The sequence below is a fragment of the Numenius arquata genome, chromosome 6 (assembly GCF_964106895.1).
Source record: "Numenius arquata chromosome 6, bNumArq3.hap1.1, whole genome shotgun sequence".
Lineage (NCBI taxonomy): Eukaryota > Metazoa > Chordata > Aves > Charadriiformes > Scolopacidae > Numenius > Numenius arquata.
Genome location: NC_133581.1, coordinates 20,523,951 through 20,541,250, shown reverse-complemented (window position 1 = coordinate 20,541,250; position 17,300 = coordinate 20,523,951). Strand labels below are relative to the sequence as shown.

General features: G+C 38.5%; 1 protein-coding gene across 2 annotated transcripts in view; it reads right to left on the bottom strand.

The window, feature by feature from the left end:
- Window positions 1-17,300, bottom strand: part of TUB (TUB bipartite transcription factor) — a 74,167-nt gene that overhangs the window by 11,645 nt on the left and 45,222 nt on the right. Inside the window, exons 4-7 of one of the 2 annotated variants that reach the window (XM_074148871.1) lie at window positions 5,795-5,962; window positions 2,204-2,275; window positions 1,174-1,295; window positions 58-249 (exon numbers count right to left, since the gene is read on the bottom strand). In XM_074148871.1, the coding sequence (XP_074004972.1) occupies window positions 58-249; window positions 1,174-1,295; window positions 2,204-2,275; window positions 5,795-5,962 (554 nt within the window). The remainder of the gene's footprint in view (window positions 1-57; window positions 250-1,173; window positions 1,296-2,203; window positions 2,276-5,794; window positions 5,963-17,300) is intronic. The other variant, XM_074148872.1, reaches the window with a different exon arrangement.

The window sequence follows — 17,300 nt, the reverse complement described above, 5'->3', positions numbered from 1 at the left end:
TAATAGTTTTTTTTATATTCAGATGCAACTGGTATGCCATTCAAGTTATTTTATGACCTTTTTACCATGCTCCCTTTCCAAGTGGAGGTAATAAGTAGGGTACATCCCTCTGTCCATTCCCTTCTTGTCTCTTGTGATTCTGCATTTGACAGTGACACCCTGTGGAGCAGGTCTTATGGCAAATTCCTCCAGGTCATCGACATCTATGAGAGGCTCATTTGTAGAAGGACTGGGGGCTGAGGCCGCTTCCTAAAACAGTAATCAAAATTCAGGTTTCTTCAGTTTTGATTTACAAGGTTATAAGCAGAAAGGAATGACATAGATAGAAGATTTGAATAGAAGAATTGATAGAAGATGCGCTTTAAAAAAAAATTTTAAAATGGACATATTGTCTTCCCCATTCTGATTCCTCAGCAGCCTTGAGGGCAGCTTATCAAGCCAAAGATCTCTCCCCATCCAATCGGTCAAGCTCTCGGCTACCAAAGGCCCAGGGAGCAGTTCTCTGTGCTGCTGATACTCAGCCTACAGACACATCTGTCAAAGCAGAACGGGGTGGCTGCAGAGGGAGAGTGCCGTAATGTTACAAAGCAAACACTGGCTCACACCTTCCCATCTCACCACACCTCTTTTGTCAGAAAGGCCATACCCAAGGACAATGATGGCCTTTGACAAAAGCATGAAATGGGATAGGAGAGACAGGTTAAGGTAGATAGAGATTGTTATAACAGAGATGAGAAGTCAGTGAAGTATATAAAAGAGTGGGGCACCATCAACTGGTTTAGCAAGAGCTTGTGATTTAGAATATTTGAACAAGTCAAAGTCTTATTTTATGTTTGGATGGTAGCAGCGAGAACAGGGTGGGAAAATGCTCAGAAAAAGGCAACAGAAGCAAAAGATCCTTCTGAGCACCTGCAAGAGGTAGAAAAGCAAATATTTACTGTTTACCTTTCTCTTTATTCAAGTTCAGACAATATTTGTTATTCTTTTCTAACCAAGTCATTATTTTCATTGCTTGCTCCTGTGAGCCCTGAGAGCTACTATAGTACATCACCTTGGAGATACTCTAGTGCATAGTGAAAACAGAACAAGAAAGCCAGGCCTATCCTGACTGCACTCTGAAGTCACGCAGTACATAGCATCCTGCGTGCTCCTTCTTCGGCACTCACCCCTTACCTTATTGGATTTCTTGCTCGTGGCAGAACCAGGTCGGGTGTTACTGTTTAACTGTGAAGAACTAGAGCTATCTTCATCTTCCTCGTCTTCTTCCTCATCAAAATTCATGCTACTTGAAATGCCTGAGGAGAAAGCAGTGCACTTACATGAAATACTAATTCATTAAAGCTGTTCATACTTGCTGTAAAACATCACCTATTATACTGTGGCACCCTTAGGCTCACAGGTGAGAGAGGGTGTGTGTGAGGGAGGTTGACTGTGCGAGGCAGTGTACAAATACGTGGGTGAGACAGCACCTGCCCTGAGAAGCCAAAACATTTCATCAAACAAGAAAGGAAATATCATGGTTTCCAGTCCATAGAGAAGACCAGATTACCCAGTGATACAGTTAGGAATTAAATTCAGCTCTTCTTCATCCAGTCAAGTGCTTCAAACACAACACAAAATCTTAAACCTGAAACTGGAGCTGAGTGGAGAACCTATCACAGCCATTTGGAAACCTTAACAATTAAAATACAAGCCCTTCTACAGCACACTTTTAGCTGTTCCTATGTGATCTGATGAAGACCAGATCTTCGACTGAGAAGAATCATTCACGTCAAGGAAATGTTTTCATGCATATTTATTTCATGTAAAAACCAGTATCAGCCCAGGCTAAAGGAACTGCCTTGCAGCACTTAAAAATTTGACTTTACAAGAATTCAAAACCTCAGACATTTCAAAGGGAAACACAACTTTGAACATCAAATAGGACTTAGCAGCAGAAAGCATCAATGGTGGGACATTTGCCAGGCCTACTTTTTCAAGGAGCATCATGCAGATGAAGCCACCCTGTATTCAGGTTCAAGCCTAAGTTCCACATATTAGAGGCTAACTATGCAATATTTTTTTCCTAAAAAAAAATAATAAATAAATCACTTGGTCCAAAATTTCCACTGTTGGCAAGTTCAATGCAGAAGGATAAATGAAATGCAAAGATTTCCAGAGCCAAGCAGCATGGGCGTAATTAACTTTTTCCTTCTGTACTTACCAGGAACATGATCCAGGGCGACAAGACTGGATTGGGAGGTGGAAGAGGACCAGGATGTATTTGCATGGGGATCTGGGAAAGGAAAAAATCCACGGGCTTGATTCTGCAAACCCTTAATTGAGTGAACAAGCCTTACTTGCCAACAGGACTCCGCACAGGGCTAAAGGCTTACTGGATGGGGCCATAATGCTGCTGCCTTAATTCTCAATTATGGACATTTTTCTTTCTGCACAATCAAATTCACCTTCTACCTGCTTATACCTGTTGTCACCTTCTTTTTTAGTACTTTGAATAATGTCAAAAAGCCCTGGATCATAGAGCTGAATGGTCATCATCCATGCTGAATGGTTATGCCACAAACCCTTCTGTGCACAATGTGCCCTGCATGGTAGGTATTTGGCCTACTTTTGAATTCTAACACAAAAAAAACCAACCAAACAACCTGATTGAAACAAGTGATATGCACAGACTCTGCACAAATATTAATTCAGTAATATTGAAAAAAGTATTCAGAGTCATATTCAGATGGCCTGAATTCTACCAAAATCCCTGTGCCCAGTGTGTCCTCATCATCTTTCTCAGGCTCTCTAAACTGTTCTTCCAGGACTTCCAAGGCTACACGCAGAGACTTTCATGTAGCTTAGTCTTTTGGAATATGAGCTTGGTCTGCAACAAGCAGAAGCTGAACCAAACTAATGTACAGAAATATAAACATTAGAGATAGTATCAGTAATAGTTTTCTTCAGTTCAAATTTTAGAACAGAATGAGGAAAAAAAGACATCAAAAAAGGCATTTAAATACTTTTTATGTTATTGCTGCTTCCAATAACTTCAATGCATATCCCTTTTGACACCAGGTACACACTGGATAATGAAACAACACCAGAGTAGTAAGAGCGAGTGTATAAAACTAAAACAGAAGCATATGCAATGCACTGCTTGCATTCCATTCAGCCGCACCATGAGTGGTCTTGTTATCCACTTCTTCAGTTCCCCCAGTCTGGACATACACCACACAGCATGACAGCAACAAATTTCAATAGGATCTGGTTATGCAAGGGAGTCCTGAATTTACAGGTCACCAGATATTTTCAAAACCTGTAGAACTCACTCATGATTAATCACACACTCATTAATCACAACGCATTATTTCTTAATAATGACAACCACATTCTAGTCAACTATGCATGGGTAATAGAGACGGTCCATCTCCTCAGCTGGCAGCTGTGCAATGCCATACTCCATATGTACAGATGTAATCAGTTTATTTCTACATCCATGTTCACTATTTCACCACCAATATTTTGGTGGTGAAAATTCTGTGCCAGCCTTAGAAAAGTCTGCACTCATGACCCGTGAGAAAGAATGCTTCAGAGAGCTCCTGTTTTGTTTTTGAACCCAGAAATCAAATCTATTCCTTCCCTAAATGTCAAAACAGTTCTAACTTCAGGTGGCGAAGAAGAACTAAGACCAAATTGCTCATTCCAAGTCTTTACAGAGACATACAGGAAACTGGTAAACGTGAAGACTAAGTGTTAGTTATTCAGTGTTAAAATTTATGAAAGTGTGGCTCTGTTCTAGTGACTCATTTGCCAGAGAGGAACTCTACATATTATGACTTCTGAAATCAAAAGGACAAATATTTCCTGCAGAAAGAAAATTACTCTAGTGTGGCAATTTCCAACAGATGGAGAAAGCAAATAAAACATTTGGCATTTTCTTACAAGTGGCATATTCTTTTCACACTTGGGTAGCCTATAACCTCTTGTCTTGTAACTGAACTTGTCTCGCTGGGGAAGCAGAGACACGTGCTGAGAGAGGGTTCTCTCCACAAAGTTAGTGTCAAAGAGCAGAACGGGCACAAATGAGGCTATGCAAATCTGATGGAACTCAGCCTTTCCCCTTAGGCCAGTTAGTATTTATCTCTGTGTTCTACTCCTTTTACTCCTATTACATGCAAGAGAAGGACTGATGGGAGACTGCAATTCTAAGTGCGTTTCAGACCAATAGGACATGCCAGCAAGGACATGCCACAAGCAGTGAAGTGGCAGTGGGAATCCACGTGAAAAGTCCTAGCTCTAAATAAAGTTTCCAATAAATAATGGGATACTCAAAACTTTCTAACAAACAAGCCTCCTCTGCTGGTATCAAGTGGCAAAATATACACGCACAGTAAAAATATTTTATGTGTTTCACAGAGCATAGGTCTGTTGTTAAGAAAAAGAGTAAACCTCAGCATTCCCATTTAAAAACAGGTATGTTATGCCCCCCTTGCCTCCGCCCCTGATCAGGAGTATACTCAGACCTGGTAAAAAAAGGTCATATCATATATACAAGAATATGAAGCAACAAAGCAAAACAAAACCAAATCAAAACAAAAAAAAAAAATCACCACCCACAGCTTCTTTTAAAAAGCAAACAAAAAATTGGGAAGAATAAAAATGTATCTTAACCTGGAAAAAACCTCAAAAATAGAAATGTCCCCCAGAGTAAAAATCTGAGTGCTCTGACCTAATTTGAGACGTCTGATGATAGTTTTAAAGTCAATCAGCTTTAGTAAGTAGTGTGCCTGATGATTAAATATTCTGAGCCATGTCTAAGGCAACACAATCACCACACAGATCAGAACTTGTTAGGCATGCCAACATCCCTCTGACTCAAATGCCCAGGAAATACCACACTCGGAGAAAATCTGCCCATTTCAGTTGAAGTTGCTCACATCTGCAAAGTAACATCCCAGAAAAAATGAATCTTAGTGAGAACCGCTCTACAGACAAGAGGCGGGCATTTAGGTATGAATAGTCTATTCTAGATCAGTCAATTTTGCACTTACATTTTGCTGTTTATACACAAAGAATTTATTCTTAAAGCATCAGAACACTCTTGGCTTGAGCCACCTTTGCTTCAAAAGCTGTACACTGAAGAAGAACAACTCTAAAGCAAATGTCTTCAGAAATAGCTTTGTGAGGATTTTAAGTTGGTTTTTTTTTTTCATCCCTACAGTTAATGTCTAATGAGAGATAACAACAGTGCAGGAAGGAAGAGACGGATGTATGAATGTGCACATACACAATCTATCTCCCAAAAAACCCCATTCCAGAACATTTGAGGACTATGCATGGGAAATACTGCAGAATACACAGTGCTGTAATTTTCACCTCTGCAAGTATGAACACACTTTATGAAAACATGAACAATATTTAACTGACAGCACAACTAAAATTAATATTCTAGCTTGAATGTTGCTATTCCATATTCTTTCCTTAACCTTCAAGTAAGTGATTTCCAGACTTGTGCAATAGAAAAATGTGAACAGATGGATATTAGCATTAGCATCTGCCTGGTACCTTAATAGCAGCACTACACTGCAGAAGGGAGAGCCACATCCCTGTGAGCCTGGAGAACTCTTGTTCCTTGGGACAAGAGAGAATTTTTTTTTTTAGGTAATAGAATAGAGCATAACAGGCTCTGAGGAGAATAAATACAGAGTAACAATCTCCACTTAGGCTAGGGGTGAGAGTAAGAATGAAAAAAGGAGTCAACGTACATAAAACAAGCAATGAGAACTTGAAGGCAGCTTTGGCTACTTACCTTTTTTCTGCATTGCTGTTCTAAGATCTTGTTTGCTTTGTTGTTGTTGGCCACTAGCCATTCTCTCTCCATCATCTTCATCATGACTAGACTGTCCAACAGTGAGAATCTGCACTTGACTTCCTATCTTCTGAACATCATCTTGAAAAGCAGCTGGGCCATCAATCCCTGTCAGACAACAGCAAAAGTCTTAGCTGTCTTTGCGTCAAGAAGTTATTGAAAAGACAAATGCTCACTCACAGAAAGCATATTTTCTAAGAATCAGAGATCAGAGTTTCACATTCAATAATACTTCTAGACTTAAACAAGACTAAACTAGCCTCCAAGGCAAACATCTTACTTCCTACATATTACACAAGAGAATCTTCATGAGGTGATCAGGATTCCACTGTTGCCCAGCTCATTCCCAAAGCACACCCATCCATGCACCAGAAACACTGAAAACTACACAGAAAAGAAATTCACTGGAGAGGACTGACAAAGAAAACAGATACAGCTTTCATAAGGAGACACAACTGGTCCAGAAACAGATAAGCCTGAGTCCCAGATTATGCCATATTCCCTAATAAACAACACTGCTATTACGAAACAATGCTTTAAAGTTTCAGAAACCTGGAAAATTCACAAGTAGATCTAGTAGTGTATACAAGAGGAAAAGCAGCACATGACCAAGACTAAATATGCCTACTGAGTTAGTAAATTTTTACACAGTTAAAACATCACTGTGAAACTATAAATAAGATAATACATATTCCCTGGAACCTCCATCCTCTGAGATGCTCTGTCCTGGTTTGAGGTAAAACAGAACTAATTTTCTGTTCGGTAATTTTACTTTTTTAGCTGGGCCTCTTCTAACTAACTAAACTCTAAAATTAGCAGCATATTGTTCAGAAACTGTTCACTCTCACAGTGATAAGACCTGATAATACCAAGGAATGGTATGCAGAGAGGCCCTTGCTTATACTTATTGCTATAACAACCAAGGTCAGCTAACTGCATTATTTGCCCCGTTGGAGGGTCAGAAGCGGAAAAGCGTAGAGGGGCCACACCTGTAGGGAGGAGCGGACAGGACAGGTGACCCAAACCTGACCAACAAGCTATTTCAACCCATCTGTATCACACTCAGTATAAAAGCTGAGGGATCAAAGGGTCAACTCTCTTTCTTCAATGGCCGACATCCGAGGAGAGCCCTGTCTGTTCTTCTGCCTTTGATCCCAATCCGAGCATTCCTGAATCCAGACCCAGAATCTAGCTCCTGTCCATCACCGAGTCCAGTCTGGGACTTTTCCTTGTACCTGCTGGTGACATGATCATCATCCTGGGAGCCTGATATGGTTCTGTATACACTGTATACTTTTTTTTCCCTTTTTAAAATTTTCTTATCATTATTTATTAATACTTTTATTAAAGTAGTTTAGTTTTTTTCTAAACTCATAAATCTCTTTCTCTCTTCCTCTCCTCTCTTTTTCTTAGAGGGGGGACAGAGGGGCCATCTGTCGTTCTGATTGGTCAATCCGGTCAAAACCATGACATGCTCAAATCCTGACCTGGGCAACCTGCTCTGAGCATGGGTGTGGGACTAGACAGTCCCCAGAGGCGCCTTCCAGCCTCAGCCATGCTGCGATTAAGTGGCTGCTGGTGACAGCCAGAAAGAAACTCCTTATGGCTGTAAACCACCTCTGAAGACAGAAATAATGAAAACATGGGGTGGGGGGTGTTCTTATCACAAGCTAACTTCATTTTTTGTCTTCAGGACAGCAAGTTAAAAATTCAGGTTGCAAATGTACTTTAGCTCTTAGTTAAGACTTAGTGCTTGTATATATTACTAAATTAGCTATACAAAAATGCACTTTTGCACCAATATAAATGGTAATATTATCATGTACAAACATAGTAAATAACATAAGCCTGTACACTGTTGCTGTTCTGAAATTTTTGTTAATAAGCAAGCAACATTGTGGAGAGTGAGCAAGCATTACAAAGAGCTAGTTCAGTAGAAGAATATGGTGCTTCTTACACCAAACAGAGCTGAAAAAATCCTGTAAGAAAGAGCTGTAGGGATTGGGATTTTTTCAGACTGATCTGTAGCAGAAGCCTCCCAACCTGCTTTGCCAGCAGCTGTCAACTTGCATTAAAAGACAACTGGATTCTACAGTTAGCATGCTTAACTGTACTTTGCCACATTTGCCATCGCTGCCACTGCGATACGAAGCATAAGTAGAAACAAGAGTGGCTCCCACCCCCAGGAACAGGGACAGCTCTGGCTGTGCAACTACCAAACAAGATGCAGTCCGACACTGCAGAAGTATTAAATTCACAGAGTTCAAGACCACAAGGAATTACTGACTCATCTGCATCACACAGATCCTTATCTGGCAATTTTTGCACCAACCTTGTAAATTCTGATTTACTTACAGTGAAACTAAACTACCACCAACAAATAAGCAATCTGTCCATCCAACCTTGAAGGACTAAATAAAGTCTTTGGAAATGTTTCTCTCATCTTGGTGGGACGACAATTTCAGATAGAAGCTCTGCGCGATGCAGAATGAACAGTATAATTTCCTATGCTGCAGGTATAATATAGCAGTGAACAGAATACCATTTTTCTAAAAAGTTATCTCAGGATAAGCACTACAGCAAAGGTGCTATAGAACAGACAAGTAGTTGCTCAGACCCACTGTAGTATTTTTAACAGCTTTAACAATATTAACCATTATCATTAAAGTGGCTGCCTAAAGCTAGATTCTTACCTTAATACTCTGAATTTCAAAAGTGCTAAGCATCCATGAGTTTAATAAGATGCTCATACCTCACACATATCTATCTAGCCCCGTATCAAGTTTTAGACGATACAAACCTAATTTTGGGAACCCATTTCAAAAGGAACAAAACACCTTAATTATTCTTCTTCAAAGCAGACATTGATCTGCAGCAAATGAAATGCCTTCAACAGCATTAGACATTGCACCGAGCCTGCTTTTTTCTGATGCCTGCAGAACATCTGCGCTCACATCCTGTGCTGTCAGGAACATCACGTATTATTAGGCGTTAGGACAAAGGCTACACTGGCAGGTCATACTTTTAGAGAAGAAAAATCAATTTCAGTATTCTGAAGAGTGCATCACTGGTAGAGTGTGTTATTAAGCATTATGAATGGTTCCACTGGTGACCCCATTTAAGGGAATGGAAGATGTAGCCAGACAGAGAGGAAAAAAAAACACACCAAACTGCTGTATTTGAATACTGTAGATGTCTCATGGTAAATGCAGCATTAACTATGTAATATTTGTTCATGTGCACACATCTTCTTAGCTACGTATGCATGTGTAAAAGGGTATTTAATGCAAGCATACATACACATTTCTTTTCTCTATATCATGAGATATGAGTGTATCTTTGTAAGTCACACTTCAAAAGGCAGCTTTACCATCACATATCTAATGTCTGAACACTTCCAAGCTTGCATAATCGTGATACTCAAGGTGGATCTCTCCCTATGTTCTCACTTTCTTTGCCTCGTTGACTCCTTTCCACCCATTTACTGGAAGGATGGTTCACTGTGCAATAAAACAAACCATTAAAGTCTATAGTTACAAGTTTCCCAGTTTAAGGACAGGGTCAAAAGAGGCAAAGAAGCTGAGCAGGCTGTGCCAAAAAGAAAGTCTTTTTTGCTATGGTCAGCATTTTCTACAGCTTTTCCCAAAAATTAGGTAGAAAAAAACCTGATAGAGATACCCTTGAACACCTGCTAAGAAGAAAAGGGGATTTTTGAGAGGCAACTGTGAGGGAGGGCAGGGAGGAAAGAGGAAGACCGAAACAACTCGCAGACTACTACTCCTTTCAGTAAATGCCTTCTGGTAAACTTTGACATGGTCATGTCTCAGATGAAACCCACAGGTACTAGAAAAGAAAACAAGGAGATAATGAAAAAAAAATGCATCAGAAAATTGGCATTCACTGACATTTCCATCCCATAAACTACTATTTATCAATGCCTGTATTCGGTTAGCACCTAAAATCTTCTAGAAAGTATTTGTAAATAGACAGTACCATGCTCTTAAAAGCTGGTAATCTAAACGACCACACAGAATGTTCTTATAACCTGAATTCATCTAAATTCTAAAAATTCAAAATACATTAAGTGGATATGCACTGAACTTTGATCTCAGTTATGAGATTTTTAGATAAGTGGTTTTGTTTTTTTTTTGCTTTTGCTTTAAACACACAATGTTAAAGATCTACACACAAAAAAAAAAAAAAAAACCCACAACACAAAAAACCAAAACAACCAAGATCCAAGTCTGGAATGAGGGGAGAGAGAAAAAGTATGGGGAAAATAAAGATGATAAATGCTACTGAAAGCCTTGGGAAAGGAATAGAGTGGCAAAATTTTGCTTAGTGTTTATGACATATAAGAAACAAATATAAGCTTTCATGCATTTTTACGATACCACATTATGCCTTTTTGAAACTTTAGCTTCTAAACGATGGACCAACAACCCAAAATCCACTCAATCTCACTGGGTTTAGTAATGACAATACATTTTGAGGATATGAGGTCAAGACCTTGTTTTACTGTTCCAATCCAGCAATTAGAGGAGATCTCTTTATGTGAGAATCACCAGACATACATTTCTCTATACCGCATCCCCAGCAGCTTTCTGCTGAACAATTTGCAACCATTTTGATATGTCCTATAAATAGATGCTAAAATGAATACAGATGAGCCATCTCAGTTCTACTAGATGCAGCCATAAGATTTCTTTCTGACAAAGTAAGTACAGACTACATAGAATGGACATTCTGGATCCTAAAGTATATCCTTCCTCCTTGGCCCTACAGATCTAGTGGTTGTTTTGGGGTGGGGTTTTTTCCCCAAAACAGGACTAAGAAAGCATTACAAGTGCATTTCTGGGTATCCATTTGAACCTCAGGAATTTTTATTTCAGCTTCACAATCTTCAAAAGGATTTTGCAGAAAAGAAATACACTTCCTAATCCTATTTGCAAGTGGGAAGCTAAGGTTATAGTCATGCTGAACACAAGGCTTAGATCAGTCTGTTGATTAGTCCTGTCTAAACCCAGAATCTGTAACAGAATAGGTCCAAGTGGAACTTCCTCTCAAAACTGAACAACAATTAAGCATTTCTAGACACCCCATCAGAGAAATTCTCAGTCATCACATTCTAATGACACAATAATATTGCATCATAGTAAGAAAATTAAAGATGATAGGCCAGAACCACAATTTTGATTATTTCATTGCTCAAGAGATAATCAAGAAAGAGCACTTAAAATTTTTAGGGGGCAGAGGAGTAGGGGGAGAAGATCAAATAGGAGGAAAAGACTACATACTACCAAGTATGACCAAGGGAAAGTTCAGAGAGGCAGCTGATATATGTGGCCACCATTTATAGTTGAGCACAAGACTAAACACAAAGAAAGATCTTGCTATCTGACCATAGTGCACAATACACAATGGTAGTCTTGAAAAAATTAGGTACAGATTAAATATGTGACAAACTACCCAGCAAAGCAAATTACAGGCATAAGCACAGTGAGTCAGCTCTCTAAAACATTATTTAAGAATTTGACTATATACTACATGAATCCCCAGTAATTGGATCTTGCAGGAAAAAAATCTAATTGTATTTATATACATCATGTTCCTCTCAGCATGTATTTATACATGCAAACGTTTTGCTGTGAAAATGTTTTCAGCAAATGTTATCTCCTCTTGGTTCTTTTACATGAACTTGTAAGTACAGGGAAGAATGATTAACTGATTATTTACAGAGAGCCTTCACTGCACCCAGGACACTATGAAAAGACAGATTTCTAAATTATTTGAAAATACCTGGTACAATAAATTAAGAATGTCTTCATAGGACATTTGCAAACTAAGAAAGAAACTAAAAAGAAAAGCATTGTACATCAGAGAGAACTAATTGAGCTCAGTGACTGAATGGTAAATGAGATTACGTATCAGGAAATATAGCATAGAAAACAACTATTTCTCTCCCTAATTTACAAACAGTAGGATACAAAAATTCTTGGTCTCATTTCATAAAGCATTTAAGACACAAATTCAACATATGATATCAGGCATATTGCTCACAGACTAAGTTTTAAAATATGGTTAAGCCTGTTGCAGATCAGAACTGAAGAGCTGACTGAGGTCAGGCAGAAGGCCTCTGGATCAGAACATCTCAATCCACATTTTCTGACCTCAGTTATGTAACAAGGGTTCCACAACAAGTGGAATGCCCTTCCTCTACAAACTTGCTGACAACAAAAGTAGGCATCCTAGAAAATTTCTTCCTGGTTTTTTTTTTTTTAAATGTTCTTTCAAAGGCAAGGTACCAGGTTAGACAAGGCGCTGGACTGACACAGAATCCATATCCATGTGGATAACACTCAAGGCTGCGGCCAGCAATTGTAATTGCTCTTCAAGAGCACCGCAGAGCAGCTCTTCCTCCAACTTAGGGATGGCAGCATAACCCTTCAAGGGCCAGCTGGCCTACACTGAGGTCAAAGACAAGGAGTCTGTCCTCTGAGAAATCTGTTCTAATTAGACTGACACCGGAACAAATAGAATTTCCGTCCTTTAAAGAACTTGGCTTAAAGCAAACCCTATTTCTGCTTTTATCGTCTCAAGGGATCTACATTTTATGTTTAAAAGACAAAACAACAGTTGATTATATTTTTGAAATCTGCATTTATCAAGAAGTGTGGCCACTGAGTATAATAACATTTACTTCCAGAACAGTGGTACAAGAAAGTAGTATAGCACAAATCATTAGGTGAAAAAAGGTTCTTTCTCAGAATGATTCCTTGGGAAGCTCTAATAAAATGGATAGAATGAAATACCATGAAATGACATCTTCTAGAAATTTAGAAGTCCATTGCTTAAAAAAATATAAATAAAAAAATCTCTTTCCCCCTCCTCCTTCCCCCAACTCTCCTCAAAAGGAATTTACTGAAAAAGCAGAATGTTTACAGGGGAAAAAAAGCATTTTTTGCTATAACTTTTAGGACCGAATAACCTTAACTATATTGTAGCTGCCAATATTTTGTAAGCCATTTCCCAGTACATGCCTGTTCTCATAGGGGCTGTGCATCCACTGAACTGCAAAATCACAAAAATCACAAAGGGATTTATTTATAGGAAAAGGGGGAAAACAGAATTTTTTTTAGGAAAGGACCTCTGGAGATGATTTAGTCCAACCTTCCATCAAAAGGACTATTACTAACACCAGATCAGGTCACTGAAAGCAAGTGCTTGAGCACCCAGCTCTAAATTCACCTTGATGAAATCTAGAAAACCGTAGCAGGAACTGTACTTTCATAAATCTCTATCGCGAGGAGGCCAAAATTACTTCTTCCCAATCAAGTTCATGTGTTGCCAAAGCACAGCCTGAAAGGGTTGTCAGATCTAGAAATAACAGGACTTTTCTTGGTCGAAACTCACTTATTGTTCCTTCTACCCTTTCTCTTTAATGCACAGGGAAGATGAGATAAATCCACTCTACGTGAAATTCCCTCCCCCTGTCAGAACGGAGGTATAGTGAGAAATTATGCTTCTTATCCAACAAATGGTGTTGCTTTCTTAGTCAGCCAGCGTTAACATAGTTGCTTGTTACATATAAGAATGGGACAGGATGCACAAATCAAAACAGACAGACAGGCGTGAAAGACAGAAAAGAAATATGGAAGAAGCAAAAAAAAAATCAAAACATGAAATAACCATCCTGGCAGAAAAAATGCTGTGTGTCAGAGCAGCTCTTTTGCTTTGACTCTCATAGAGACAGCATGGAATACCCAACATACTATATACATTTAATGCACAACATAAAAGAAAAATTGCTGGGAAGGTACTGTCTATTTGAACATTTTAAACACATCCAGATTCCTGATTTCACTGACAAAAATCTTCATTTATATTGCTCATCGCAGTGAGTGAACCAGTGCAGTTCAGAGCAGGGTCTTCCTGGAATGTACTTACATGCTATAAGTGCAAGAGTGCTAGGAAAAAAACCCAACAAAATCAAACAAACAGCAACTTTTCACAGAATGATTCCTGATTTTTTGTATCAGATTTCACTTTGAATTAATTCCTGGTTTTGCGTGGTTTTTTAAAGGTTCCATTTTATTTTCCTGATTTGTTTTTGCTCCATTAATTGCATATAGCCAAAAAACCACTATATCTGGTACATTTATTACTGTCTTCACAAACTTATATTGGGGGAAAAAACCCAACCAAACAAAAAACCCCACACCACTACATACTTGTAATATTTTCAGGAATCTCAATTTTTAAAGAATCACTAAGGTATCTGATATCTAAAGATGCTCCAGTTTTGTATGTGTAATACTATGCAGGGTGCATCCTTTTAATAGGCTCCTGCTGCAACTATTTTCACTTGTTTGCATTATTTTTCTGTTGAATCATCTAGCGATACTGTACACCAGGTTCACTACCCCTTACTAGCCTCGCAAATCAAACCACAATTTGATCCACTATCTCCACTGGAAAGACAACAATTTTACATATTCATTTGTTACATTTTGAGTTTTTTCTCAATACTGAGTGTTAAGTCAAACAATAAACTGGGAGACCAAAGCTTTCAGAAATACCAGTTTAATAAGCTAAGCTACCACACAATGTCATCAATTTACTGCATTTGCAGGCTCTGTCCCACAACAATGATGTCTCTTTTTAAAAATAGGCACAGTGTATACTGGAAACCGCCACTAAGAATGAAATACCAGTAATAATCACATATTCAGAAAAAAATGCTAAATACTGTACGACCCATCAAAGAATTACAAAATGCACTGACCCCTAACTTAAAAGGCACAATCAGCTCTACATGAGCAATTAGCTGCATTCCTTTTCTTGTCTTATGTCAGCGTAACCTCATTAAACCTAATACTTCCCTTGCGTTTCTCTTTAGTACATTGTTCTGATCATAGTTTCATCATTCCTCGAGCCACTTAAAAAAGCATTACACATCTAAGACCAGAGTACAATCATTACACTACAGCTTTGAGAGCTATTCATGTATAATTCAATGATTTTTGCTCTGAATTATCTTATTATTCATAGGATCTGTTCTAAAGGTGGGTTGTTTTTTTTTTCTTGCAGTACAAAGAGCTTGGCTATGATTGGAAAGGTAATGCTCACTATAGCTAAATACTAACAGAAACCTTTAAAATGCTATTTTAGCATGTAAAGTGCATTCACCCCTCAGCATCCATCCTGCTCGTTTACAGGACATGCAAAGGTTACAGTCAGGGTAGTCAGAGTGGAGACAAAACCTGAAGCAATTGCAAAGCTAAAAGCAGACCCTAAAATTTCCAAGATTTGGTCTAATTACCAACGATCTTCCTCCAACAAAATCTTTTGTGCCACAAAATGGTATAAAACCATTTAAACCATTTTCATGAGTTGGATCTGAAGTTATAAGCAAATCTGTTCAATATTATTCTGTTCAATATTATTATAAAATCTTTTCCTAAGACTCACAGTTACTCTTAGAAGTAACTGCAAAATTGATACAAGTTCCACTATAGGGTTCTGCTACCACTTGCATTTTTTTCATTCCTAAGCAGCACAAATCAGCTATGTCTGTAGTGGATTGATCAGTAAAATCCCTCCAGAATTTTAAAGTCAGTTTTACTTTTTCATCCAATAACAAAACATTTTGCAGCTTCACTAGGGATGCAAGACTGGAAATCCAGTTATAAACGCCTGCAAACACTCCAAGTTTACAACAATATCAAAGGTAACCTAGATAGGATTCCAAGGGTGAAATCATACATGAATGAACAGTTAAATACCAGTGTGCAGAAGAAGTAGATGAGCTGGATGAGAAGGTGCTATGTGTACGCTCTGAACACACCTTAACTGACAGGGATATTTGTTACTTGAGATTTATCCTGAAGGTAAGCTTTAGGAGAGGAGGTACTCAAAATTTTCTTTAGTATAATTGATGAATAACACCTTCACTCTATGGAAACATATCCAAGATGCAATCGATGGGCAAATGCTGAAGGCCAGAGGAATGAGCTATAAGAACTGCAGCAGAAGCAGAGGTTTCTATAGCTAACAATATTTGTTTCCAACACATAGAGCAGGATCAGCACACAAAAGTTCTCAGTCTATGTAAAGTGACACAACTTTTACTGACACAACTTGCTTCTATTAAAATATACCAACATTTGCCTATTTGTGGAATTTTTCAGAAAATGAATAAAAAATTATCAGCCTATGAGAAAAATACTAGGTGCTACTTGCTGTGCAACTCCTTCACAGTAGGCACACACTGCTCGTGGACTAACTTGCCTACATCCAGCAGGCAGGTTCAAAGAGAGCTACCCAGCAAACGCAGCCCCAGCACACACATCACCAGCAGAACAGCCCTGGAAATCACACACTCAAACAACCACTGCTTCTTGCTCGGTGCCTCACTACGCCTACGGCTACGATTTCGTTCACAGAATATTTTAGTCAAGAGCTCTCAGAAAACTGCTTAGAAACCATGTGAATGTACACACGCACACATTGGTGTTATACAATGCAAATCTGTCAAATCGAACTTACTGTAACTGACCAGCACAATATCTTAAGATCTGAACATAGTGCAGACATAGACACCCCATAAGGGAAAAGCATGGAACTATATGAGAAGAAACAGAGCCTCAAGGTTATGCAGTAACCATGATTTAACTATTACCCTGCACAATGCTCAATTACAGCCTAATGCAGGTTTTTTTAAACTAGTAAAAGAATTTTTACTCTTCAGCAAGATGTACTTCACAATAAAATTTGGCATCTGTATTACTATGCTGGAGTGGAACTATTTTTTACATTAAATTGAGAAACATTAGCTTTCTGTTCACTTATTTTACCAACAATTTTTACATTCAGTTAATTTTACCTTTTATTTTTACTTATTATTTTAAGCCTAGTTACTGACACACACCATCTTCTTTTTTCAAATATATGAATAAAGCCTTTACCTCAGGGCCAGACTCTAAAGCCTGTCTAACCTAGGGCTTCCTTTGCAGCCAGAGGAACTACAGACACAGAGATGCTGTAGATTCAAATCTCAAGAATTAAGCTGCAGTGTGTAAAGGATTTTGATAAGGTAGGCTCAAGTCCTGCAAAATCCCTATAGATAAGCCCCAATACTTTGACCTCAATAACTACCCTTAATAGTCACCGCTGTCTTTAAATAGACTTGTCAAGGATATACATGATTTTCTTATTTAAGCAATAATGGCGAGACTGTTGGACACACACAAGACGGGAATATGGTACAGTCCAGGCAGTGTAGTGTTACAGTGGCCTTATCTAAGAACTTAAAATTATTGGAAAGGTATTTATTAATTTCATTAGTTGTTCACCATGAAATAGAAAGAAACTGCATGTGGTACAAAAACCTCTCTTGTTGTGAGTGTGCATATATAAAAATCGAATACCTCTAAAGTAGCTCATG